At 37.3% G+C, this 27804-nt stretch overlaps 1 protein-coding gene across 3 annotated transcripts in view; it reads left to right on the top strand.

Annotated features, from left to right (window-relative positions):
* Positions 1 to 6549, top strand: part of PHIP (PHIP subunit of CUL4-Ring ligase complex) — a 127423-nt gene extending 120874 nt beyond the window's left edge. For 2 of the 3 annotated variants that reach the window (XM_089921755.1, XM_089921757.1), the window contains one exon: positions 1051 to 6549. In XM_089921755.1, the coding sequence (XP_089777881.1) occupies positions 1051 to 1688 (638 nt within the window). In that variant the 3' untranslated portion in view covers positions 1689 to 6549. The remainder of the gene's footprint in view (positions 1 to 1050) is intronic. The other variant, XM_089921756.1, reaches the window with a different exon arrangement.
* The last annotated feature ends 21255 nt before the right edge of the window (positions 6550 to 27804 follow it).

Here is a 27804-nt window from a genome sequence, read left to right as displayed (position 1 = left end):
TGCACACATAGTGGATTTGATTGATATGTGCAGCCAGTATTGCTTATGATTATAAATCAGTCATTTGCCATTCAGTTACATAAGGAGATAGGACTGTTCCAAAAAGAGCCTATGAAGAAAACTGCCATTTAGTTGCTTTTTTATTTTAACCCTTTTTTTAAAATTCTGTGACCAAGAGTAACTTATATCTACTCTTGTAAAAAGGATAGATGAAGAATATCAAAGCCATGGTAGTGTTTATGGAGAACAACTGTTATAAATTATTCCAGTAGATGTACTTCCAAACCCCTTGCATAGGAGTTAGTAGGAAAGGAGATCCTTTTTACTTCTGAGGAACATGAGGAAATATTTAGACTATAAATTCTTCTCTGATATCAGAAAGGTCATGATCATCATCACATCTAAGAGAGGATTAAATAAGAGTTAGAATCATTCCAGTCTTGATAGCCCCTTTTTCCTCCACCTGTAATAGAAAAAAATGATTAGAGGAAAGTAGAGGGGGATGATAATGCTTATTTATTCCGATTACCAAGTTTAAAGGTCATGGATTTTATGCTAAGATTATTTTCCATGATGGAGCTGCTTGAAGGCAGGAAGACAGAAAAATTCTGTGTTAATGAGGGAAACAAAGTGCTTTGTGGTGGTGAAGTTCCATACAAGTAAACAGGGTCATTTTGTGTAATGAAAACAATGCTCATACATTAGAATGTGTAGTAAAGGTAGTAGGAATAAGAAACCTTGGCTAATCCCAGCTCTGTCATAATTTACAGTATTAACTTAGACAAGTAATTTATTTGCTCTGAGTTTCATTTCCCTCCTGTCAAGTCATCAGTGACTTCATTAAGGATGCTTCTCCTCTGTGAGTTTTAAATAGAAGATAAATAATATCATTAAACCGTTAGCCTTTTGTCAGTTCTTTTTCTCATATTAGTTAAAAAAAAATTAGGATTATGTCATTACGTATAAGTTTAGCAGTGGACTTATTGACTGGTTTGAGGGTCAAATAAAAAAGCAGTTCCATATATTAAGTGCACTGTTGTTCCCTTTCAGCAGATTGTAAAAACAATGCTCTTGTACCCGGAAGCATTCAAGTAAATGGCCACGGAGGGCAGCCGTCCAAGCTTGTGAAGAGAGGACCTGGAAGGAAACCTAAGGTGGATGTTAATACCAGCAGTGGTGAAGTTACACACAAGAAGAGGGGTAGGAAGCCCAAAAAGCTACAGTATGCAAAGCCTGAAGATTCAGAGCAAAATAGCATGCATCCCATCAGAGATGAAGTAGTTCCTTCTTCAACCTGCAATTTTCTTTCTGAAACTAATATTGTAAAGGAGGATTTGTTACAGAAAAAGAGTCGTGGAGGCAGAAAACCCAAAAGGAAGATGAAGACACAAAAACTAGACTCAGATCTCATAGTTCCTACAAGTGTTAAAATGCTAAGGAGAAGTAACCGAAAAAAGACAGACGATCCCCTGGATGAGGAAGAAGAGTTTGAGGAACTTAAAGGCTCTGAACCTCACATGAGAACTAGAAACCAAGGTCGAAGGACAGCCTTCTATAACGAGGATGACTCTGAAGAGGAGCAAAGGCAGCTGTTGTTTGAAGACACTTCTTTGACTTTTGGAACTTCTAGTAGAGGACGAGTCCGAAAGTTGACTGAAAAAGCAAAAGCTAACTTAATTGGTTGGTAACTTGCACCAAAATATTTTACTTCAAAATCTATAAAGCAGGTACAGTTAAGGAGTATGTAGAACTATGGCTTCTGCTTCCTTGCTGCTATGACAGATTAGGGAATGTTATGATTTGATTTGCAAAAAAAACAAACAAACTTACAAGACACTTCACTTCTTTAAATGAATATATATATATATATAAATATATACATATATATTTTAAATGTTCGCTATTTATTGCCCTTAGATAGGTTATGCATTTCAACATTCATTTCATTTACTGTTCAAAACAAAGGAAATTGAGGCGTTATAATGAATTCCCAATTTATTTCTGAAGAAGACAGTTCTGCTATACTCTTAAGGAGCATAATATTCCTAGTGATAGAGCATTTTATGTTAAAATGAATTATTTTTGACCAAGCCAGGTACATTTCTGTTGATACAGAAGTCTTGTCCCTAGGAGAACAGATGTTACCAGAGTAGCAGTAAATTAAGAAATGTGTTTCCTCTAAAGATAAATATAAAATTCCCACCATTTGATACCCTGAAAAGTTTAATTTTAATTATAGAATGTTCATCTACAAAGAATCTAGAGGAGGCTTTTGCTGTATTCCATTTCTGCCAAACTTAAGAGAAAATGTACTGATGCAAAGGAAACATATCCACATTGGAAAACATTTGACTGTCTAATTTTTCAGACCTTGATTCTTATGTCAATCACTCAATCTCTGTTTATTGTGCCAAAGACTGAGAATCAGTGCAGTGGAAAGCCTGTTTTTGACTGTCAGGACAGCATACACTTTTTCAATATTGGAAAGGCTATATATTATTCTAAAGAGCAAGTTATTAAAGAGTTATGCTGAGGTGTATCTTTTTTTGGTACTAATAGTAGAAAATAATGCACTGGTGGGTCCTTTGACAGAGATGTTTTAGAGAAAATGTTTAAGTGGTTAAAGGATTCAAGGAAAATACAGGAAAAAGGTATGGGATTTGATGTTTACTTGTTAATCCGGATTAATGTCATTTCTAAACTTTAGACATATCTAATAGGCTAAAATGACTTACAAAGAAATGTGTCTGTGTGTGTATGTGTATATATTGATAAATGGGTATAATTAAATATATATACAAACACATACTTATATACTATTACCCAGGTATAAATTCTTTTTTCAGGATTTTTTAGATAGTGGTAGAATAAAAATAATTTTAAAATGTCATACTTTATAGTTTAATTTTAAGGGGAAGATTGGTTATTTTCAATTATTAAAGGTTTAAAAATAGGCCAAATCACTTTTTATGCAATCATGTTTTATACAGTGGTCTCATTGCACATTGTGTTTTTTCTGCACTTTTTACGGTATCCTTATCACGCTGGTATGTCAGTATACACCCTAAAGAAAAATTCCATTTAATGATTGTGCCTTGTATTCTATTATTTTTTGCATCATTAGTAAAATTAAGTTGTCTATTGTAAATGATAACTATATGACTTAGGAGAATGTATTGCTATATGTACTGCTGTGGAAAAGGAAAGCAGTTATTTATTTGTTTATGGTACAGTTAGTTATTTTATACCTTAAAAACCAACATAAATACCATTTCTATTGTTTAAAGATTATTGTCCATTTTTTTTTAAAGTTTAAAGAATGTAGTATTTTGTGAGGACTGGTATGGTACAAAAATGTAGCCAAAATTTTCAGATACTACATTTTTAAAAAGCGAGGCTGGGGAATATATGTATCAGCATGACCCTGATATAGAAAAATAAAGTCTTTAATTGAACCTTGGCAAAATAACATTACATAATTATTTCTATAATATTTCTGGTAGGGATAAATGTTAGCTGTCATCTGATTGTCTTGAAAAAGGATGGAAAGTGATGCATTTGGGCTTTTTAGATTGTTTGTAACTAAATTTGTACAGAAATCCTCCTATGGAATTAAGTAAACCATTTTCCAGATCTTAACTGGATTGCTGTGATTTTGCAGTTGAAAATAATTTCAAATTTTTCAGGTTTTTTGTATATTTATTTTTTTCTAACAAATATATTTAACTATATAATTAAAATTCAGTAGTTAAACTCTTCATAATGCAGAAATGGATGGCTTGGTTGTATAGTAAAATGAGTCTCTCAGCTACACCAGTATTGAAAATAATAGTGTGTATGTTTGAAATTTAAGTCATTAATTTGTTGCTTTTGAAGGCAGTCTATTTGAAACATGTAATTTCCTGATGTTATCTGCATTGTGTTAGAAAATAAGACTATAAAATCCATTTTTGTAAAAAAAAAGTATGTGTACAGTTTTAAGGTGTGTACAGGAAAAGGAAGAGCGTACACAGTCTTAAGAGTGAAATATACCGCTAGTAGGGTGTATTAGTTCTAACTCGTGAGCAAAAAAATGAGTATTTACCATCTTACCTGCAACAAGTAAATGTATTATTCCTGTTCTAAAGACACTATATATTTATGACCTTATTTGGATATTATTAGACACTGGTTACTTAGTAAGGCAGAAATGACTTGGATCAGATTCTTTATAATTGAAACACTTAAAAATGTATTAGTAATAACCAGATATATCTAGATTTTATTTTTTTATAATTTAGCTTCTATACATTGCAAAAGTTGCATTGAGAAATTTAAGTCATCACCATAGTTTTGTTCTGTTTTACCACTTGGAAAATATCTTCTTTGAGACAGTAACACCATATATATACTGTTTATAGGTCAAAAGGAAATGTTGGCAGTTGTTTTAGGTGAGCAATAAAAGAATTTTAAGTTTCCTGAAAGTTTCAGAAATATAACTTCTTATTACATTCGTAGAAAATGTAAATCAGTTTATGTATTTTTAAGTACCTAACCCTAATATTCTCTCCCTCCACCCCAACATTCTCGAGTCCCAATCAAATCTTATAAAATTACAAAATGTTGCAAATCAGCAGATTAAACAGTCAGTCTAATTACAATCTCGTAACTCTGGGCAGTAGACATACTTCTTAAAAATTTTATTCTTTGCAGTCTGCTGTTGTGACATTGGACTGTTCTCTGCATATATTCATGAACTAAAGATTTGGCCTTGCTTTCATTGTTTTTATCATTGTACAACATCACAAATTTGAAGACTATTTGGTAGCACTGTAACAACGATCTTCCTCCTTAAGTAGAATAATTGTATAGAATATTTGTGAGCATGTTTAGGTCACATCTGAGACACGAAGTTTGGTTGAATCTAGTATCACTTGGAAATGATGTAATATACACTGATCAGCAAAAAGATCCTTGTGCAGCATGTATGTTAACATCTAGAACTGTCCCTTATCTGCAGTGCAGTAGATTAATCAGACATTTTAACAGAAGTATTCAAATAACATTTTTACCTTATATATTAGCAACATTTACATGTTTTGAAATATGATTTGTAATATAAATTAGTTTCTCCAGTTTATAGCGTTTAATTCTAGCATTCCATTTTATACATGCAAACATACCTCTCTCTCAGATGTCAACTGGAAGCAATTTTGACTGTTTTCTACCTAATGAAAACAAATTGTTATTCTGAATGTTTTTGTCCACCTGAAATTTACTGTTGAGTAGGTTGAAAGGACCAAGATACTTGAGTGTTTAAAAGGGCTATAATTGTTCTCATATGCAGGAAATATATGATTTTAAAAGTCATAATAGGGGAAGTACTTTTATGTTCTGTGAATTACACCCGTATTTAGTTGTTTTTTTGGTTTTGTTTTTAAACAGGTTGAGAAGTGGTTTAGTTAAACTTAGGCGACAATTTATTTTCCTACTAAAGTCAGAAAATATACCTTTTCCTCACTTCCCTCCTTGCAGTTCCCCTCATTTCCCAAATTTCCAAGTGATTTGAACTAAATATTACATTTACTAAGAAGCTATTTTTGTTCTTAATTATACTGAGCTAAGGACTCCAGATGGAAGGTCATTTTGTACTATGTACAATACCCAAGAAGAGGTCACATTGAGTCAGAAGACTGTAAGTACCGCTTTTGACGCTCCAGATATAAACCTTGTACACACTGTAGTAAAACAATTAGAAAATATTATGAGCTATAAATATATATTATTTTTAGTTTTGATAGCTCTGTGTTGAAATACTTTTTTAATGCAGATAAAATCATCAGGAAATTAACCTTATATGGCACAAACCAAATACATAATAGTGGGTGGCTATGAGTTTCTACATTTAAGGAGCTAAGAAAATAGGTTTGAGATGATATATAGTACACACACCTATGAGGCAGATGCACACACGCTTGTTACTGTTAAGATTGTGCGTGTTGATTGAAAGGCTACAAATTGCGACGAAATACAAAGTTACATTTTTGGACCATATTAAAACTGCAAGAAGATGGGGTCTTATTTAAAGATCTTTTAGAAAACTGTTAAATCCTGTCACACGATATTTAGACGTGTAGAATGTAGCTCAATTTTAAAAAGTAACTGACCTAGAGAGTTAATGTTGAAACTGACACATTTGCAAATTAAAATGCTTATTTTGTACAGAAAACAATGTTAAACACAAGCAAATCTGTTGTATGTAATAAGTAACAGAGTTTAAAAACAAATTAATTATTTAGCTTTATTGAGGTTTTTGGTTTTTTTCTTTCTGGAAACCTGGAGTATCATGTTATAAACGGCAGTCTCACACCAGAATAGCAGTGCCCTTTGTTTTTGTACATATTGATTGGACCTTTCTTTACTGTTAGGTGGACACTTTCTATGTTAGTTTTGAAGCATAATTCTTTGAATCCTTTTATACAAACTAGAATGTATGTGTAAGAATTCCTGTCCCTGCAATGTAGTAACTACAAACTTATTTTTAAATAAATAGAAAACTTGTTTTTCTAAGCTATTTTGTAGAGCCTCATGATTTCTTTATTTTTTTTGGTAACACATAAAGCACTAAGTACATAATTTCAAGAGGTATTATGTAAATGGTGGTACATTAGTGTCTCCAGTGCCCTGTCTACTTGGCAAAATGTTAAAATACATTAGCTAATTAAAGGATTGTGGGTACCCTAATGTAACTTAATTCCAAAATAACCAAAGGTTAAAAATGTCATTTGCTTTTCAATGTGTACACTTAAAACTATATTGATTTGCTGCTATGCATAAGTTACTGTACTGGGTATAATACTTCAATATTCAGACTTTCTTCTCTAAGATATATTTCAAAGAAACAGTTTACATAAGTATTTTCTCAAAAGTGTGAAGTGAAATTTCTGGGAAAATTAAATGGAAGAATGATGAAAACATTTCATTTGTTACGCAGTTATACAAAATGAGATTCATAAGGCTATTGCTGTTTTTCTAGAAATTTGTTCAGATTGGTATACATTTTTATTGACATCCTGAGAATCCCAATTTTAGTATAAAGAGTGCATAAGGCTACGATAAATGAAACTCCAATTAAGCACATGAGATAATTTGTGAATTTGTAGCTATTAGTGATCATTTCTCCTTAAGAAATTTGTTTAAATGACTTTGTATAAAATAAATTTCTAAGTTGAGGAAAGCAGGTAAGCATTCCCAGGTACCTTTTTTCTTTCTAAAGTATGCTGATACTAATACCTAGTTTATACTTAGGAGAACCAGCAAAGAAAAAAATTATTTTTAGCAACCACTTTTTACTAGTTTCTCTTTTGTAATAACATCAACTTTATCTTCTAGGCTAAGCGTTTCCATTATTTGAGAACAATAAGATTAAAAGCCAAAGCTCAAAATGTCTGTTTTTGCAATAGAATACCTTGTATTTGTAATCTTTTGCATTTAACATGTTTTACCATATATAGATTATTCTTTTTGGTTTTGTTTGGGGGAAAAATAGTGGAAAAGATTCATTTAAGTACCTTTCTGTCTAATATATTGGACATGTTGACAACACAGTGTAACGGGATGAACTGGGGTTGGAGTTGGGTCATTTCATCTCTGAGTTTCACTTTCCTCATCTGTAAAGTTAAAAAAATTGATTAATCTGCAATGTCCAATTCAATTCAAATAATTTATGATTATTTCTCATGTGTATATTGTCTTTACTCATGACTCAATCTTGGCTTTTCTATTTAGTCCCTAAAGAAAATATGCCATTTAATGTGTAGCTTTCAGGCAACCTGTGCCTTGTGGCCATGACCTGATTGTAGTTATGAGATCTTCTGAACCCTTAGTTACAACTGTGCTATTGCAACACACTATAAATTGTGAGTTGAGTTGAAATATTTGTTTACTGGTAATAAAAAGTACTAAAGTTTGTGATTTTCCCAAGGGCCCTCTAAAGAATCTCAAAGATAGTTTTAGTGTAAAACACATCCTGAAATTTTTATTTAAGGTCCAGTCTTGGGAAAGCAAAGCCAAAAGAGTTTGAGAAAATTTAATCATGGGTGCCTGAGAATAATAGTTGTTTCCCATTTAATTAAAAATGAAATAAAATATTTAAATATAGAAGGCAGAACTCTTTTAAGAAAACTTAGATCTTTGGCAAGTGGAAAACGTTTGTTCCTTGCTTTGGCCTTTGTTTTAATAAAAAGGACATAAAGTCAAAGCAAAGCAAATTACTCTGATGAGATATGGAGAATCTGAGCAGATTATTTAGAAGTTAAAGAGCAACTCAGTCTTCTTTCAAGCTCTTTGAAAACAAGATTATTGTAACAGAAAACCAAATTCTACTTTGGTATTGACATAATACTTAGCAATAAAGGTTTTTACAAGCTCTTCCCTCCCCCTCTTCACCTGAATAAGTGCATCAAAGGGAGGGTAACTGTCAAATTTTTAACGCACTTTATAGTTTCTTTTCAGGCTCTTCTCTCTGCTACTTGTATATACTTGTTTTTCATATTTTGGAACAAATAGACACTTCAGGACAAAACTCTTTGTCCTAGAAAAACTCATTCCATTATCCTGATATTCAGTTTTATTTCTCTGTCACTATTTGTTCTTGGTCTCAACTACCTTGAATTACAAATTTCAACCAAAGTAACTAAATTCGATTTCAGAGAAAATTGGAAGGAAAGTAATTTGAAAACTGTCAGGTGCAAGCATTTTTGTAGAATAACAAACTCATGAATACACATAACTTCTAAATCTTAAAATTGCAAAAATAAACATGTTCATTAAATACATGACCCAAATATAGCCACTCCATAGTATATAAATATAAGCAGATGTATATAAACTTGAAATCATGCTTAGCAATATTTCAGTATTGAATTTTATAATTAAATAGGTACCCAATGATTAACCATTAATTCTGTTTAATATTAGTCCAAAGTTTTAAGTTACCTGAAGATCTTGGAAATTATGTTCAAGCTGACATACTACAGAACATAATTACTGTTACAAAAACATTTGTCAGAATTATGATTCAGTTCATTTGAACACATATTTTATGTTTTTAGCTCTTCCAAATATTATGTAAGAGTAGTGTTAGCTTTAGTCAGTAGACCAGCATGAGAAATTTAGGGGCTTCAGATTAACTTGTCTCTTCTTGAGATAGCAGACCCACTTTTCATTTTTAAGAAAAGCAAAATAGGGCTTCCCTGGTGGCGCAGTGGTTGAGAGTCCGCCTGCTGATGCAGGGGACACGGGTTCGTGCCCCAGTCCGGGAAGATCCCACATGCCACGGAGCGGCTGGGCCCGTGAGCCATGGCCGCTGAGCCTGCACGTCCGGAGCCTGTGTGCTCCGCAACAGGAGAGGCCACAACAGTGAGAGGCCTGCATACTGCAAAAAAAAAAAAAAAAAAAACCCAAAATATTCTTGCATTATACTCCATATTTATATAGAAAAGACAGCCATTTTTTTAAAAACCAAAGTTATTAAATAAGTTTAATTTGTCCAAAGATTCATCAATTATATAATTGAAATTCTTAAAATATTTGTGAGCTTGTTGCTTCTGTAAGACTGTTTTTAATGTCTCTTACTTAAAATACTAGAAATTTAGTTTCTCTATTTTCTGTGAATTTGGGAAATATTGTTTATAAAAACACATTTATCTGTATAAACCAATCAGAAGAGAGCTCCTTTGAAGTCCTTTAAGAGATGTTTCAGTTCAATTTATTAATACTTTCTGGTAGTAGGAAACCATTTCATACTTAAGAGAGTAAAGGCTTTTGTTGGCTACAGACAGAAACACAGATCTTATAGCTTCATTTCTACAACTTTAGTCAGTAACAAGTCAAACATAAACGCTGTCAACTGAAAAAAAATAAAAAGCACAACCTAAAAGTTGAGAACGGTGTTTTGCTCAGTGGACAAAACTGAGGACTTAAGCCCAGGACACAGGATCTCAGATAGCTGAGAAACTGCTCAGAAGAGGTAAGGGAGGAGCCAGAATATATAGGAGTTTTTGCAACAAAAACCAGGTAGTCAGAGCATCAAAAGATTAAAGAAAAACAGACATCTCAAGTTTCAGAATTTAGTGCTTTTCTATGTATGGGAAGATGCAAGAGTCTGGGCTCTCTGAAATCATTCCTTTGATATGCATCTCAGCTATCTGGGGCCAGGATCCTGTGCTTTCTCACCCTGAGTCTCCTCAGGGTACACCGTTGGGGTGGCTGCAGCAGTCGACTGCTAGATGGGGCGCATCCTGCCTCCACCCTGAGTTCCCTCAGGACTCACTGCCAGGGCAGCTGTAATGTGGTGGCTTAATGGCTGCCTTTGTTTACTGATATGGCAGGTGGCATTCTTAGTTCACAGTGCTCCCTCATGATCATAAATTTGACCAATGTTTGGGAGGCATTTCATGAACAATTTTTGTCCCATGGCACTGAGAAATTCATCCCAGATCAGGCGAAGATTTTTTTTTTTCCGCACTGTGCGGCACATGGGATCTTAGATCCATGTGGGATCTTAGTTCCCCAACCAGGGATCGAACCCAGGCCCCCTGCATTGGAAGGTGGAATCTTAACCACTGGACCGCTGGGGAAGTCCCCGAAGATTTTGTTGATATGCCATTCCAGGGGCTAATTTCTGGATTAGGCCTGGTTGATAATTTAAAATTCTCTGGGTGGTGGAGACATGAGGACCTGCTGTCTGCACAGTGTCTGGGTGCTGGGCTTCTTCCTGTACCTCTTCTCGCTGCAAACCCCAAGTATCAGAAGACAGGCTGCCTAAAGTCATACTGAGCTCACAGCCACCTCAAAACACACCCCTTGACAAGGCCCTGCCCATTAGAGGGACAAGACCCAGCTTAACCCACGAGAGGGCAGGCACCTGTCCCTCCCACCAGGAAGCCTACACAAGCCCCTGGACCAACCTTGCCCACCAGGGAGCAGACACCAGAAGCAAGAACTACAAGCCTGCAGCCTGTGGAAAGGAGACCACAAACGCAGAAAGTGAGACCAAAAAAGAAATATGTTACAAATGAAGGAAAAAGATAAAAACTCACAAGAACAACTAAATGAAGAGGAGATAGGCAATCTACCTGAAAAAGAATTCAGAGTAATGATAATAAACATCATCCAAAGTCTCAGAAAAAGAGTGGAGGCACAGATCGAGAAAGTACAAGAAATGTTTAACAAGGAGCTAGAAGATTTAGAGAACAGAGATGAACAATACAATAACTGAAATGAAATACACTAGAAAGAATCAACAGAAGAATAACTGAGGCAGAAGAACGAATAAGTGAACTGGAAGACAGAGTGATGGAAATCACTGCCACACAACAGAATAAAGAAAAAAGAATGAAAAGAAATGGGAACAGTCTCAGAGACCTCTCAGACAATATGAAATGCATCAACATTTGCATTATAGGGATCCCAGAAGGAGAAGAGAAAGCGAAAAGCCCTGAGAAAATATTTGAAGATATAATAACAGAAAACGTTCCTAACATGAGAAAGGAAACACTCAAGTCCAGAAAGAGCAGAGAATCCCACACAGGATGAACCCAAGAAAGAACATGTCAATATACATATTAATCAAACTGACCAAAATTAAAGACAAAGAAAAAATACTAAAAGCAACAAGGGGGGACTTCCCTGGTGGTCCAGTTGTTGGGACTCTGTGCTTCCACTGCATGAGTTCAATCCCTGGTTGGAGAACTAAGATGCCACATACCATGTGGTGCAGCCAAGTAAATAATAAATAAATTTAAAATATAAAAGCAACAAGGGAAAAGCAACAAATAACATCCAAGGAAATCTCCATAATGTTATCAACTGAGTTTTCAGCAGAAACTCTGCAGGTGAGAAGGGAGTGTCACAATATATTTCAAGTGATGAACGGGGAAAACCTACAACAAAGAATACCCAGCAAGGCTCTTATTCAGATTTGGTGGAGAAATCAAAAACTTTACAGACAACCAAAAGCTAACAGAGTTCAGCACCACCAAACCAACTTCACAACAAATGCTAAAGGAACTTCTCTAGGAGGGAAAGAGACCAGCAACTTAAAACACTTCTGTATACATATAGACTGCTAAATCAAAACCTCTTGGGAACAGCAAACCCAAAAACTACAATAGATACACACAAAAAAGTAAAAGCAACACAAACACAACACTAAAAATGGTCATCAAACCACAAGAGAACACAAGAGGAAGGGAAGAAAAATGACTTACAAAAACAAACCCAAAACAATTAAGAAAATGGCAATAGAAACATACATATCGATAATTACCTTAAATGTAAATGGATTAAATGCTCGAAGCAAAAGACACAGACTGGGCGAATGGATACAAAAACAAGAATTGTATATATGCTGTCTACAAGAGCCCCACTTCAGACCTAGGGACACATACATACTGAAAGTGAGGGGATGGAAAAATATATTCCATGCAAATGAAAATCAAAAGAAAGCTGGAGTAGCAATATTCATATCAGACAAAATAGACTTTAAAATAAAGACAGTTACAAGAAACAAGGAAGGACACTATGTAATGATCAAGGGATCAATCCAAGAGGAAGATATAACAATTATAAATATATATGCTCTCAACATAGGAGCATCTCAATATATAAGGCAAATGCTAACAGCCATAAAAGGGGAAATCGACAGTAACACAATAATAGTGGGGGACTTTACAGCACTTGCACCAATGGACAGATCATCCAGACAGAAAATTCAAAAGGAAACACAAGTCTTAAATGACATATTAGACCAGATAGACTTAATTGATATTTATAGGACATTGCATCCAAAAGCAGCAGAATACACTTTCTTATCAAGTGCACATGGAATATTCTCCAGGATAGATCACATCTTGGGCCAAAAATCAAGCCTTGGTAAATTTAAGAAAATTGAAATCATATCAAGCATCTTTTCCAACCACAATGCTATGAGATTAGAAATCAATTACAGGGGAAAAAAAACTGTAAAAAACCACAAACACATGGAAGCTAAACAATATGTTATTCAACAACCAATGGATCACTGAAGAAATCAAAGAGGAAATCAAAAAATATCTAGAGACAAATGACAACGAAAACACGACAATCCAAAACGTATGCGATGCAGCAAAATCAGTTCTAAGAGGGAAGTTTATAGCAATACCATTTTACCTCAGAAAACAAGAAAAATATCAAACAAGCTAACCTTACACCTAAAGCAACTAGTGAAAGAAGAACAAACAAAACCTAAAGTTAGTAGAAGGAAAGAAATCATAAATATCAGAGCAGAAATAAATTGAAATAGAGACAAAGAAAACAATAGCAAAGACTAATGAAACTAAAAGCTGGTTCTTTGAGAAGATCAACAAAATTGATAAACCTTTAGCCAGACTCATCAAGAAAAAAAGGGAGAGGACTCAAATCAATAAAATTAGAAATGAAAAAGGAGAAGTTACAATTGACACCACAGAAATATAAAGGATCATAAGAGACTACTACAAGCAACTACATGCCAATAAAATGGACAACCTAAAAGAAATGGACAAACTCTTAGAAAGGTTCAACGTTTCAGGAAGTTTTCTTTTCTATTTCAGGAAGAAATAGAAAATATGGAGAGTCAAATCAGAAGTACTGCTATTGAAACTGTGATTTAAAAAACTGCCAGCAAACAAAAGTCCAGGACCAGATGGCTTCACAGAATTCTACCAAACATTTAGAGAAGAGTTAACACCTATCCTTTTCAAAAAATTCCAAAAAATTACAGAGGAAGGAACACTCTCAAGCTCATTCTATGAGGCTACCATAACCCTGATACCAAAACCAGACAAATATATCTCAAAAAAAGAAAAGTACAGGGCAATATCACTGATGAACATAGATGCAAAAATCCTCAACAAAATACTAGCAAACTGAATCAAACAACACATTAAAAGGATCATACACCATGATCAAGTGGGATTTATCCCAGGGATGCAAGAATTCTTCAACATACATAAATCAATCAATATGATACACCACATTAACAAACTGAAGAATAAAAACTACATGATCATCTCAATTAGATGCAGAAAAAGCTTTCGACAAAATTCAACATCCATTTATGATAAAAGTTCTCCAGAAAGTGGGCATAGAGGGAACACACCTCAACATAATAAAGGCCATATATGACAAACCCACAGCAAACATCATTCTCAATGGTGAAAAACGGAAAGCATTTCCTCTAAGATCAGGAACAACAAGGATAGCCACCCTCTCGTCTTTTATTCAACATAGTAGAGAAGAAAAACAAATAAAAGGAATCCAAATTGGAAAAGAAGAAGTAAAACCGTCACTGTTTGCAGGTGACATGATACTATACATAGAAAACCCTAAAGATGCTACCAGAAAACGACTAGAGCTCGTCAATGAATTCAGTAAAGTTGCAGGATACAAAATTAGTATACAAAAATATCTTGCATTCCTATACACTAACAATGAAAGATCAGAAATAGAAATTAAGGAAACAATCCTATTTACCACCACAATAAAAAGAATAAAATACCTAGGAATAAATCTACCTAAGGATGCAAAAGACCTATACTCATAAAGCTATAAGATGGTGGTGAAAGAAATAAAAGATGACACAACAGTTGGAGAGATATACCGTGTTCTTGGATTGGAAGAATCAATATTGTGAAAATGACTATACTACCTAAAGTAATCTACAGATACAATGCAATCCCTATCAAATTACCAATAGCATTTTTCACAGAACTAGAACAAAAAAAATTAACAATTTGTATGGAAATACAAAAGACCCTGAATACCCAAGGCAATCTTAAGAAAAATGGAGCTGGAGGAATCAGGCTCCCTGAATTCAGACTATATTACAAAGCTACAGTAGTCAAAACAGTATGGTACTGGCACAAAAACAGAAGTATAAATCAATGGAACAGGATAGAAAGCCCAGAGATAAACCCATGCACCTATGATTACCTAGTCTATGAAAAAGGAGGCAAGAATATACAATGGGTAAAAGACAGTCTCTTCAATAAGTGGTGCTGGGAAAACTGAACAGCTACATGTAAAAGAATGAATTAGAACATTCTCTAACACCATACACAAAAATAAGCTCAAAATGGGTTAAAGACCTAAATGTAAGACTGGATACTATAAAACTCTTAGAGGAAAACATAAGCAGAACACTCTCTGACAAAAATCACAGTGAGATCTTTTTTGATCCACCTCCTAGAGTAATGAAAATAAAACAAAAATAAACAAACGGGATCTAATTAAACTTAGTAGCTTTTGCATAGCAAAGGAAACCATCAATAAAATGAAAAGAAAACCCACAGAATGGGAGAAAATATTTGCGAATGAAGCGACCGACAAGGGATTAATCTCCAAAATATTCAAACAGCTCATGCAGCTCAATATCAAAAGAAAAAATAACCCAATCAAAAAATGGGCAGAAGTTCTAAATAAACATTTCTCCAAAGAAGACATACAGATGGCCAAGAGGCACATGAAAACATGCTCAACATCACTAATAATTAGAGAAATACAAATCAAAACTACAATGCAGTATCACCTCAACCAGTTAGAATGGCCATCATCAAAAAGTCTACAAACAATAAATGCCAGAGAGGGTGTAGAGAAAAGGGAACTCTCCTGGACAGTGGTGGGAATGTAAACTGGTACAGCCATTATGGAGAACAGTATGGAGATTCCTTTTAAAACTAAAAATAGAGCTGCCATATGATCCAGCAATCCCATTCTTGGGCATGTACCTGGAGAAAACCATAATTTCAAAAAGATACATGCACCCCAATGTTCATTGCAGCACTATTTACAATAGCCAGGACTTGAGAGCAACCTAAATGTCCATCAGCAGAGGAATGGATAAAGAAAATGTGATACATATACACAATGGAATATTACTCAGCCATAAAAAAGAATGAAATCATGTCATTTGCAGTGACATGATTGTCATACCGAGTGAAGTCCGACAGAAAAAGACAAATATCATATTATATTGCTTATATGTGGAATTTAAAGAAATGGTACAAATGAACCTATTTACAAAATAGAAATTGTGTCACAGACCTAGAAAACAAACTTATGGTTACAGGGCGGGGGGAAGGGGGAGGGAGGGATAAGTTGGGAGATTGGGATTGACATATACACAGTACTATATATAGAATAGATAATTAAAAGAACCTACTGAATAGCACAGGGAACTCTATTCAATACTCTGTAATGACCTATATAGGAATAGAATCTAAAAAAAAGTGGATATGCGTGTATGTATAACTGACTCACTTTACTGTACAGCAGAAACTAACAACATTGTAAATCAACTATACTCCAATAAAAAAAATTCTCTGGTTCCTGTCTTACTAGTATATTGTTATCCAGGAAATATTTTCCCTGTTGCTTCTTCCCATACCTAGAATCACACTATTACGATTATTTTATGAGTCATAAATATGATCTATTTCCTCAAGATGTTTAGCCATCATTAATTTTGTTGGAGGCCTATTTACACATTGTGTAATGTAAGAGATAACCTTATAAAATAAGATATAAGTAATACCGCTAGTAACATTAAATAAAATCACAGTGAGGCTGGGAGACACAAAGCATAAACAATTTGAAAACAAAGAAAAAATTAAAACAATGATTAATATAACTAGTTGTAATCCAGTTGCAATAAGCCATGAAGCCCACAGGAGAGCCAGCTGGAGAATCCAGATTCTGGAAGGATCAGGTAGAGAGAAAAAGATAAACGTTCCATCTTTGTTTACAAAGGTATACTTTATCAACTTGTTGTAGGTCATAGCATAAGAAGAAAGGTTTTCCTGAAAATCAGAGATTAAAAACTACTGTATTTCTCAAGAGTCACAAAGTTACAAATCATATTTATCAGTTCATTTAGTCCCATGTAATTAATTCCTATTTATCTGAATGAAGTCATCAGGTTTTCCCTTAGAGTTTTGTCATTTGTTATTTAGTTCAGTGGTATTATCTAAAGGCTATCAGAAACTTATATTTGTTTAAAAGCGCTTTTATGAGTCTTCTTGAAGATCTTCATTTTTTAAAGCATCAGTGTAAAATAATGATTGTCTATAAAGGTCAAAACTTAAAATGGCATAAAGATTTGACTACAATAAAATTGGCAAGAAACTTGGATATTTCTGTGACATACAACATTTTAAGATTACATTATTTCAAGGTATATGAGATTTTAGGAGTTCCATATAAATTTTGGAATATCTATATTAATGACATTTATCCATACACTATAAACTAAGATTCACCTCCAATCACTTGGCAATGTTTTTCAAGTAATTTAACATATCAAATAAGCCTATTTAATTTAACATTCCTCTGTGAGATATCTCAGGGTTCCTTCAAAGCATCCTAGAGTTAAGTTGGAGGCTAAAAGAACTTTAGTTAGAATTTGATATTTGGGAAGTTTTGTTTAAAAAGTTTTAAAACACAATAGGATCATAGGACACTGTGAAACAATACTTATTCATTTAACCAAAATAATAAAAAGATTTCAAAAATCAAATACAGATCACTTAAAGGCATGAAAGCTCAATCTGTTATCAAATAGGAACACTCAAGAAACTTTGTTCTCCTAAACAAGAGAGAAATCAAATACCAGTCTTTTACTAGCTTACTTTTAACAAGATCCATTTACTAATTTAAATTCAATCTAAATTTAGCTAATCCTGACCATGCTTAAAACTTTCTCAGGGTCCCTTTCCACAACCTTCCATCATTTTCTGTAACCATTAGTTTGTCCCTTATTTTTCCATCCAAAAACAAACAGCTCTAAACTTACTTTCTTTTCCCTTAATAAAATGCAATTCCGTTCCTCATACCTTCTATACTGAAGACACACATTCTACTTTCCTACTGTATACTGAAATGTTTCCTTATTATTTCTATTAGCTTTAATTACATGTTTAAATTAGAATCTTCAACTCTTACAAACCTTAATTTCTAGTGAAAACTAAGAAGCAAGCAATTAACTCTTTTACATTAGCATTCTGTAGATTGTGAACATAATACCAGGGACAATTTCTAAAAACATTTGCTTTCTTATAGAGAACACCTCAGTATAGCACCAAACATATTCATTAATAGTCTGAAATACCTTTAGTTTCTCTGTTTAGTAATTGATGTCTCAGTATTTTATATTTTGGGGAAATGATCTAGCTATTCAATAAACTTCCATCATTTAACTTAAATTAGTGTAACCCTAGAATTTTAAGTTACCAAGTATCTGGAGAGATCATTTTAAGTAGACATTTTAAAAACATAATTATTTTTAAAGAGTTCACCCAAAAGCTCTTATTTGCATTTAATTTACTTATAAGAATTTTATATATTAAACTGGGGTAAATAGAGCAGACTTGTTTGGCCTTTAATGTTAGGGACCAGTAGGGGATCCCTTTTGGCTCATTTAACCTTAGGTACTATAGTATCAAAACCTTGGTTTTTTAATCCCATAAATGTTCATTTTATTTATCCCATTTCAAATAACCATCTAAAGATTTCTTTATCCGTTTGGGATAAATCTTTTTAAAGTTTCTACATTGTTGGGAAAAAAATATCTAGGCTTTCCTTACTTTTTTTTTTTTTTTCTTGCTATACGCGGGCCTCTCACTGTTGTGGCCTCTCCCGTTGCGGAGCACAGGCTCCAGACGCACAGGCTCAGCGGCCATGGCTCACGGGCCCAGCCGCTCTGTGGCATGTGGGATCTTCCCAGACCAGGGCACGAACCCGTGTCCCCTGCATCAGCAGGCGGACTCTCAACCACTGCGCCACCAGGGAAGCCCTCCTTACTTTTTTTTTTTTCCTGTTAACATTAATTATTTTAATGTTTTTATTAGCATCTGTAATACCCATTGAGGGAAAGCAAAGACCGCAAGTAAATCTTCCCAAACCAGTTTTTTTTAATTTGTGTTAAACTAAGGAAGTTCTTAGGTTAACCATTAGATTTCTTTTTTCCACCTTTAATTTGATTTTTTATAGGTACCAATAAAGCTGCTGTTTATAATGGGAGCTCTTTAAAAATTTACAAATTTAGAAGTTTCTCCAATTTAAAGGATCCATCATGTGGCTATTAATGGATATATATTCATAGTGATTCAAACCAATAGGATGCAAGAGGCTTCCCCATAAGAGAGTGGGGAGGATACCACCTAAATAAGACCCAGAAAGTTTACTCCAAAAATAATATGGCAGAGGTCAAGGTTTCAATACACACACACACACACACACACACACACACGCACACACACACACACACGCACACACACAAGATCAGGTAGAACATTTACATCTCAAAGACACAGGAGGAGAAAGGCAAGTTCCCCCTACAAGGCTTTTGTTTAAGGTCAGAAATCTGAAAAGATATTTTTATCAAGCTGGCTTTCTAAATTTAACTGTATATGCAATAAAAGAGCCCCCTTATTTTCAGAGTGAGATTTCCTTTAATTTCCAATTAAGTAAGTACTCGAAAGTTTGGGGGTTTTTTTGTTTTTGTTTTTTGCGGTACGCGGGCCTCTCACTGCTGTGGCCTCTCCCGTTGCAGAGCACAGGCTCCAGATGCGCAGGCTCAGCGACCATGGCTCACGGGCCCAGCTGCTCCACGGCATGTGGGATCTTCCCGGACCGGAGCACGAACCCGTGTCCCTGCATTGGCAGGCAGACTCTCAACCACTGCGCCACCAGGGAAGCCCAGTACTCGAAGGCTTTGTACATACATAAATTTGGCTGGGGTATTAATTGGAGGCTGGCAATATGTCGCTCCTTTTTCTTTTGTTTTGAAAGTTTTATTCCCCATTCAGAGGTTGGTTTGTCAAAATAAAATCGCTAGTGTAGTCAATTCAAGGAAAAAGAAGAGGCCCGTCTTCCCTCTAATAACTCAGTCCAACCCTACTCAGTGTTTAACTGAGCAAAGTGTTCCCAGTCCTTCAACTGAGGATAAACCACTCAGTGTAAACTGAGTGAAATCTTCCCAGTGCCTTTCACTGAGGATAACCCAGGTACCCCTTCTTGAAACTAAGTTTCAAGGATAACCTACTCCTCCAGAGAGGAGTTTAACACCACCAAATAAGACTTAGGATTACCAACCAATAATGGGAGATGCTAGAACCAGGACAAACTCACACAAATTTGTCTGGACTCTCCAAGGAGGTGGATGGGCACAAGAGGCCTCTGCTGGTACCAAGGCTCCAGATCCCCATAGAGTTCAGGCAAAGGAGAGAAGTCCTCTCTGAGTCCCTTCATAATTAGTCACCAAAACTTTGACCAAAAAAAAATGCACAACCTAAAAGTTGAGTTATGTTTTTATTCAGTGGACAAAATTGAGGACTTAAGCCCTGGACACTGCATCTCAGATAACTCTGAGACTGCTCGGAAGAGACAAGGGGGGAGCCTGGATATATAGGGGTTTTTTGCAACAAAAGACCAGGTAGTCGGAACATCAAAAGATTACTGTTAGTAAAACAAAACCAGATATCTTATGCAACAGAAGATGCAAGAGTCTGGCCTCACTGAAATCATTCCTTTTACATGCATCTCAGCTATCTGGGGCCAGGATCATGTGTTTTCTCATCCTGAGTCACCTCAGGGTACGCCATCTGGGGTGGCTGCAGCAGTTGACTGCTAGATGGCAGGCATTCTTTGTTTCCATCCTGAGTTCCCTCAGGGCTCACTGAGAGGGCCCCTGTAATGTGGTGTCTAAAATAATTGCAGTTGTGTGTTTTGACTGGTCTAGTGGCTCCTGGAAGGATCAGGTCAGGGGCTTGCCTTTGTTTCAGCTACCTTTGAACTTTCACAGGGCTGAAGTGGCCCCCTGGGTGGCGTTTGTCAAAAGGATTTAAAGAAAAATGTACTAACCACAGCTGCCTGAAGCAAGGCGGAACAGATGGGGTAAGCAGCAGGCAGACTGAAAAGCTTGGAAGGAAGATAATACATGGGAGAATAAAGGCTTTGAAAAACTTCTATGTATACTAGATGGTCTAGGAGGCAATATGCATGCCAGGGCCGCATGCATGCTCAGAGAGGACCTGAGAAGATGCTAAACTTTCACCTGTGTCTGACCTTCAGGCTCCTCACAACAGAAAGTAAAGGCTATGGCAGAATTGTAAACAGGCTGCCTAAATCATGAGTCCATGTCCCAACACAAAGCTAACCTGGGAGGTACATCTTGCGGGGGAGAGTGAGGGCCCTAATTGTTTAAGAAAATCTGTCAGATCAATAGCTGACCCCTAAATTAATAGAACGGAGATTTCGGTGGCCACACATGACAAAGAATACAGTCTTTACAAAAATAGTTTAAAAAACTAACTAAACAAACAACTATGACATTCAACAAACAGAAACAAAAAACCCCGGGGGCTGGGGGGAAGAATCTGATTTCCAGTTACTAGAATAGAATATTCAAAATGTCCAATTTTCAACAAAAATTGAGGCATGAAAAGTAAGAAAATATGGCCCACTCACAGGAAAATAAAATTGCTGGGTTAGATACAAAACTGGTTAATGTTTAACAGAGCAATACCACAACTTTGTAGTTCTGTTTTCCATTGAACAGAAATGATATTTAACTCTACTGGACAAAATCTAAAAGTTAACCTGTAACTTCACTTAATGTGAAATCTTTAAGCAAAATCTTAAAAGTCATATGAAAAGGACTTCATATACTCAGCTGAAACTCTCACACCCAAAGGCTTGTGAAACAAATAATTTCATCAAGATTTCTGGTGCTCTCATAATATAAGGGCACCCCTATTAAACCATGGAGGCCATATTTATCCCAGAGAAATAACAAACATATATGCCCACTTTGCTCCTGGTTACAGCTGTATCCTAAAGACTCTGAGGCCCCAGTTTTGTTTTTTCAGATGAGTCACTAATTTTGCTAATCCCCATGGCAACCTATTTCCTCTTTAACCTTAACCAGTCCCCTCACTTATTAAGACCACTTGAATAGATCATCTGGAATATATTTCTCTTATTATTATTAAGGAACCAATTGAATGCTAATAAGTTCTCATAGTGGTCAGAGTAGCCATATTGTTTTACAAAATAAGTGATATTAGTTATTTCACTGGACACCAAGCTACAATAAAGTTTGGTATATAAAAATAGTGTAAAACTTGGAGCAAATGGAACAAGTTTCTCCTCCCCCTTTTCAGATATGCCATTGAATAAACAATTTTAGCTTTTCTAAACACTCTGACCATTTCTTTTCTAACTCTTTGTTCACTTAAGTGTAAATTTTCTATCCTAGCTGTCTTTGCAAACTACATGTTCTCAAGTGCCAAGCTCATGCTGCTATTAATAATGATGGTTAACATGTGGTGATTAAACCCTTGGGTCAATATACATTATTTATATATATATATTAGTTCATTTAGAATGCACAACTGTGAGGTAGGTACAATTATTATTCCTATGTTAAATTAGGAGAAACTAAACATCCAGAGATTAAGTAATTTGCACCCCCCTACCAAATGAATTGACTGGATTAATGAGTGGTTTCCATATATGATTTATAATATTGGTTCTAAAGGCAATTCTGCCTAAGGTTGGGTCTTATTATAAAAGGCCAGTATACAGACCACCACAAAGACCTTTTTGGACTACCCATAATCAGTTTCTGGTATCTAGGATTTAACAAACTTCACCAGTCTGGCATAGATCACTTTACTCTTTTTTTTTGTTTTTTGCGGTACGCGGCCCTCTCACTGTTGCGGCCTCTCCCGTTGCGGAGCACAGGCTCCAGAAGTGCAGGCTCAGCGGCCATGGCTCACGGGCCCAGCCGCTCAGCGGCATGTGGGATCTTCCCGGACCGGGGCACGAACCCGTGTCCCCTGCATCGGCAGGCGGACTCTCAACCACTGCGCCACCAGGGAAGCCCGATCACTTTACTCTTGTTACCAAATCCAAGCTGGTACTGCTCGCCAGCACAGCTTGACATCAGAGTCCACTAGGACATGAGGTAAGCCTACAGATGGTGCCCATGAAATCCCCAGAAAAGGAGACAGATATATACATATCTCCCCCCCTCTCCAACCCCAAGGTCTAGGAAATGTTAAGTCCAGAAGTGTGTGGTGACAGCACTCCAAGGAAGGCCAACACGGATCGCATTTAAAAAGGGACACTGGGGGCTTCCCTGGTGGCGCAGTGGTTGGGGGTCCGCCTATCGATGCAGGGGACGCGGGTTCATGCGCCGGTCCGGGAAGATCCCACATGCCGTGGAGCGGCTGGGCCCGTAAGCCATGGCCGCTGAGCCTGCGCGTCTGGAGCCTGTGCTCCGCAATGGGAGAGGCCATAACGATGAGAGGCCCGCGTACGGCAAAAATAAATAAATAAATAAATAAATAAATAACTAGACAGACAGACAGACACTGGGACACCTGATCTAAAACAATAGCCTCTGAGGCAAGAGGCCCAAAAGGGAATTCAGCCAATTCTTAAAGTTTTTGAAAACAGGACTGATTAAACAATGCAGGTCCCTGTGCAACACAAAAAGCCAAACTCAGTAGAGTGTCACTTTGTCCAAGACTTGAGGGTTATTAATGAAGTCGTCCAAGACTTGCACCTGTGGTACCTAATCTGTATACTGTGCTCACATCTATTACAGGAGAGTACAGCTGGTTCTCAGTTCTGGACTTGAAAGATGTTTTTTTCTGCATTCCTACTGCAGAAGAATCACAGCAGCTGTTTGCTTTTGAATGGCAGGACCCAGAAACACTGGTAGCCCAACAGTATTGTTGGACAGTCCTGCCTCAAGGATTTAAGAATTCCCCTACCGTGTTTGGGGAAGTGTTGGCTAGGGACCTTAGAAATTTCATATTGAATGAAGGATTCTGAACCCTACATATGATAAATGTGTACAAAATACCATCAGAACCCTGAACTATTGTGAATATAAGGTCTCCCAGAAAAGGATCCAGATACATAAGCAACAAGTCATATATCTGGGCTTTGTCCTTTGCCAGGGACAGTGGGATATTTTGCCTGACAAAAAAGGAGATTGCAGGCTTGGGAACACCCAAGATCCACAGACAACTGAGCGGGTTTCTGGGAATGGCCGGATTCTGTCGGATTTGGATCCTGAACTATGGGCTCATGGTAAAGCCCCTCTATAAGGCTTTAAAAGGGACATGATCTTGAGTCCCTTACTTGAGCTAAAGAACACCAAACACCTTTTGAAACAATAAAAACAAAATTAGCCTGGGCCCTGGTTTGGGGACTACCAGATTTAAAGAAACATTTCAAATTGTATGTTCATGAAAGAACAACTGGTGATTAATTCAAACTCTAGGGCTAAAAATAACCCAAAGACTGCCATCAGACCTCCCCAGAGGGGGACTCAACACAAAGCAACCTGCCCCACCAACGACTGGCAAATAGACTTTACTCAAATGCCTGATATATGGACACTTTTTCAGGATGGGTAGAAGCATATGCCACCAGACAGAAAGTCTCTGAAGAGGCTAAAGCTCTCCTTAAGGAAATTATCCCCTGATTTGCATTAAGGCATTGAAACTACATTCATCCCGGAGACTGCATTCCACAGGAAAAACTAAGAAAATGAATCATACATTAAACAGGAGCATTGCTGGACTTCCCTGGTGGTGCAGTGGTTGAGAGCCCACCTGCCAATGCAGGGTACATGGGTTTGATCCCTGGTCTGGGAAGATCCCGCATGCCACGGAGCAACTAAGCCTGTGCGCCACAACTACTGAGCCTGTGTTCTAGAGCCCGCAAGCCACAACTACTGAGCCTGCATGCCACAACTACTGAAGCCCGCGTGCCTAGAGCCCACGCTCTGCAATAAGAGATGTCACCGCAATGAGAAGCCCATGCACCGTGACGAAGAATAGCCCCCGCTTGCTGCAACTAGACAAAGCCCACACACAGCAACGAAGACCCAACACAGCCAAAAATAAATAAATTTATATAAAAATAAAAAGGAGCATTGCTAAAATATGTCAAGAGACTAATTTAACTTGGGATAAGGCCTTGCCAGTTGCCCTGCTATGGATCAGAGTGGCTCCCAGAAGCAGGCTTAAATTAAGCCTCTTTGAAATATTGTATGGTAGGCCATTCCAGGTGTCTGCCTGGGCAGGAGAATCTATAAAGTCTTTAAAAGACCTAGCAGTTGCCGATTATGTTAAAACTCTGGACACTATACCAATCTCTGTTCATGAGTTTGCCTCCAGCAGATCTGCCTATCCAACTGAAGTAGCCTTACATCCTTTCCGACCTGGAGACTGAGTCCTCCTGAAAACCGGGAGCGAAAAAGAGCCTGAACATCAGCTGACTGCAAGGTGGACAGGACCACATGTGGTATTACTTACCATGCTCTCATCTGTCAAGTTAGCTGGGTTGAAGCCATGGACTAAAGCAGCACCACCATCATCAGAAAATGACTCAACTCCCGAGAGGCCTGGGGAAAAATGGGCTTGTGAACCTATTAAGACTTAAGGTTGCTCTTTTTTAAACATATTGAGATGGTAATTTCACTGTAGCTGGAGAAGGGTCGACCTATTTAATTTTGTCCAAATAAATAGCACAGGAATTTAGTATATGTATTGGGAACTGGAACCCAAACCCCGAGATTAGAAACCAGACAACAAAATGCTCAGGGATTTCATCAGGTTAAAGTAGTTGTAGATAAAAAAAGAAAAAGGATTGTACTATTGACTAAAGATTCTAAGGAATATTTGTTGCCCCCTTTCAACAGGAAGTAGCCAGAGTAGGGTCTTCATCCCCCTTCCCACAAACGGATCACTGACAGTGGGGAATTGTAATAGGGAAGAACCTGTGTATTCTATTACTTGAGCATTCAGTTACTTGAGCATTTAATTTACAAAGGAGATCTTGGCCCAAAAGAGGGATTGGACATTCTGGCATATATAAGAAACTATGGGGCTTCCCTGGTGGCGCAGTGGTTGAGAGTCCGCCTGCCGTTGCAGGGGACACGGGTTCGTGCTCCGGTCCAGGAAGACCCCACATGCTGCGGAGCGGCTGGGCCCGTGAGCCATGGCCGCTGAGGCTGCGCGTCCGGAGCCTGTGCTCCGCAACGGGAGAGGCCTCAACAGGGAGAGGCCCGCGTACCGCAAAAAAAAAACAAAAACAAAAAACAAAAAAAAAACTAGACGGGGCTTACCTGGTGGCGCAGTGGTTGAGAGTCCACTTGCCGATGCAGGGGACAGGGGTTCGTGCCCCAGTCCGGGAAGATCCCACATGCCGCGGAGTGGCTGGGCCCGTGAGCCATGGCCGCTGAGCCTGCGCGTCCAGAGCCTGTGCTCCGCAACGGGAGAGGCCTCAACAGGGAGAGGCCCGCGTACCAAAAAAAAAAAAAAAAAAAAAAAAGAAGAAACTATGTTTCAGGGTGATGTCCATCAGAAAGTTAATCAGCTCATTCCCCACTGTCAATTTTACTGGGGGCTCCTGTGGGGAAATTGAAATTGGGCACCTCAAGCCCAAGGAAGCTCCTGGGTCTGTTCATTCATCAGAATGAGAGGCTCTTGTCTTTCTCTTTTTGTTTCTTCTTATGTTTTAGCCTAGGGAGATCTTTTTTCCAACTCCCTTCTTCCTTACAGTGTTCCCTCCCCAATGGGTTACTTGCCTTCCAGGAATCCAATGATGCTGCCAGAAAAGTGTCCTTTCATTTGACATCTTCTTTATTCTGTCGTTGTTCTCTGTTGAACACTTTAAAAGCAGCATCTACCAACTGATAAGGGCTCATTCCAAAAGCAGCATCTAATTGTTGCAACTTTTTCCTGATATCTGAGGCGCTTTGCCCTCCAAAAAGGTCAAATTTACCATTTTAGTATGTTCAGGGGCCTCAGGATCTGCACTAGTATAATGTCGAGACATGATAGATCTTTTCCAAAAATTCAGAGGGGTATTCATTTTTTTTTGCTGAATTCCTTGAATTTTTTTCAAACTCTTTTGCTTTGGTTCCCCCTTTCAAAGCCCTGCCAACTAACAAGTAGGGCTCTAATAAGGGCATTGCTCCCTCCCTGAGGTCCCAATTTGGTTCAGCTGTGCGTACTGCCAAGTGAGCTTCAGGTGTAGAGGATCCTGTCTATAAGGAGTGTTGCAACTCTTCCAATTAAAGAAGCCTGAGAAAACCAGCCAGCTGGTCATTTACATTAAGCCCCCTAGGAGATAACAGTGTAAGGGAAATTGGCCTGCTTTGGGAGTGGCTCCTGGCCCAAATTGGGTGCCCTGTTGGATCTTAGATGGTGGCAATACCAGATCAGGTCCCTGTGCCCCAGAAATTAACACAGGCTTTTCTAATTGTTCCCTAGAAGGAGAGTGGAGTCCTGAGCCCCAGTATCAGGAATTGGGGCTGGATAGGAAGGGGAGGTGGTGCAAGGGGTAGATATATTGGCACAGTGGCCAGAGCAGCTGAGACAGTCAGCTCGGCTGGAGGAGTTAAGGTCTGAAGCAATATATCCTCACTCTCATCCCCTTCCTTTTCTTATTTTCCCTGACGTAACGGCACAAAAGCTCGCACATAAAGGATTTCATCATTTTTCTCCACCTCTTCACAGAATAGCTATAGAGCCATTCAAAAGCCACTGGAAAACCATAAATAGCGACTGGTCATCTCTAACTATTCGAAGTGTGCCTTTTTGGCTTGCCATCAACAAACCGGGCTGAATTCTGGGATGGGGCTTTTATCGATCTTAGGAGCCTAGCGGAATCTTTCTTTTCTCCCTGGGAAAAGAAACAAACAAGGACAGGTTTTTTGGT

Source organism: Delphinapterus leucas, chromosome 12 (assembly GCF_059928025.1).
Source record: "Delphinapterus leucas isolate spDelLeu-1000000601 "Yukka" chromosome 12, BTC_Dleu_Yukka2, whole genome shotgun sequence".
Taxonomy (NCBI): domain Eukaryota; kingdom Metazoa; phylum Chordata; class Mammalia; order Artiodactyla; family Monodontidae; genus Delphinapterus; species Delphinapterus leucas.
The sequence above is the reverse complement of the archived record's forward strand: the minus strand, read 5'-3'. Positions and strand labels throughout refer to the sequence as shown.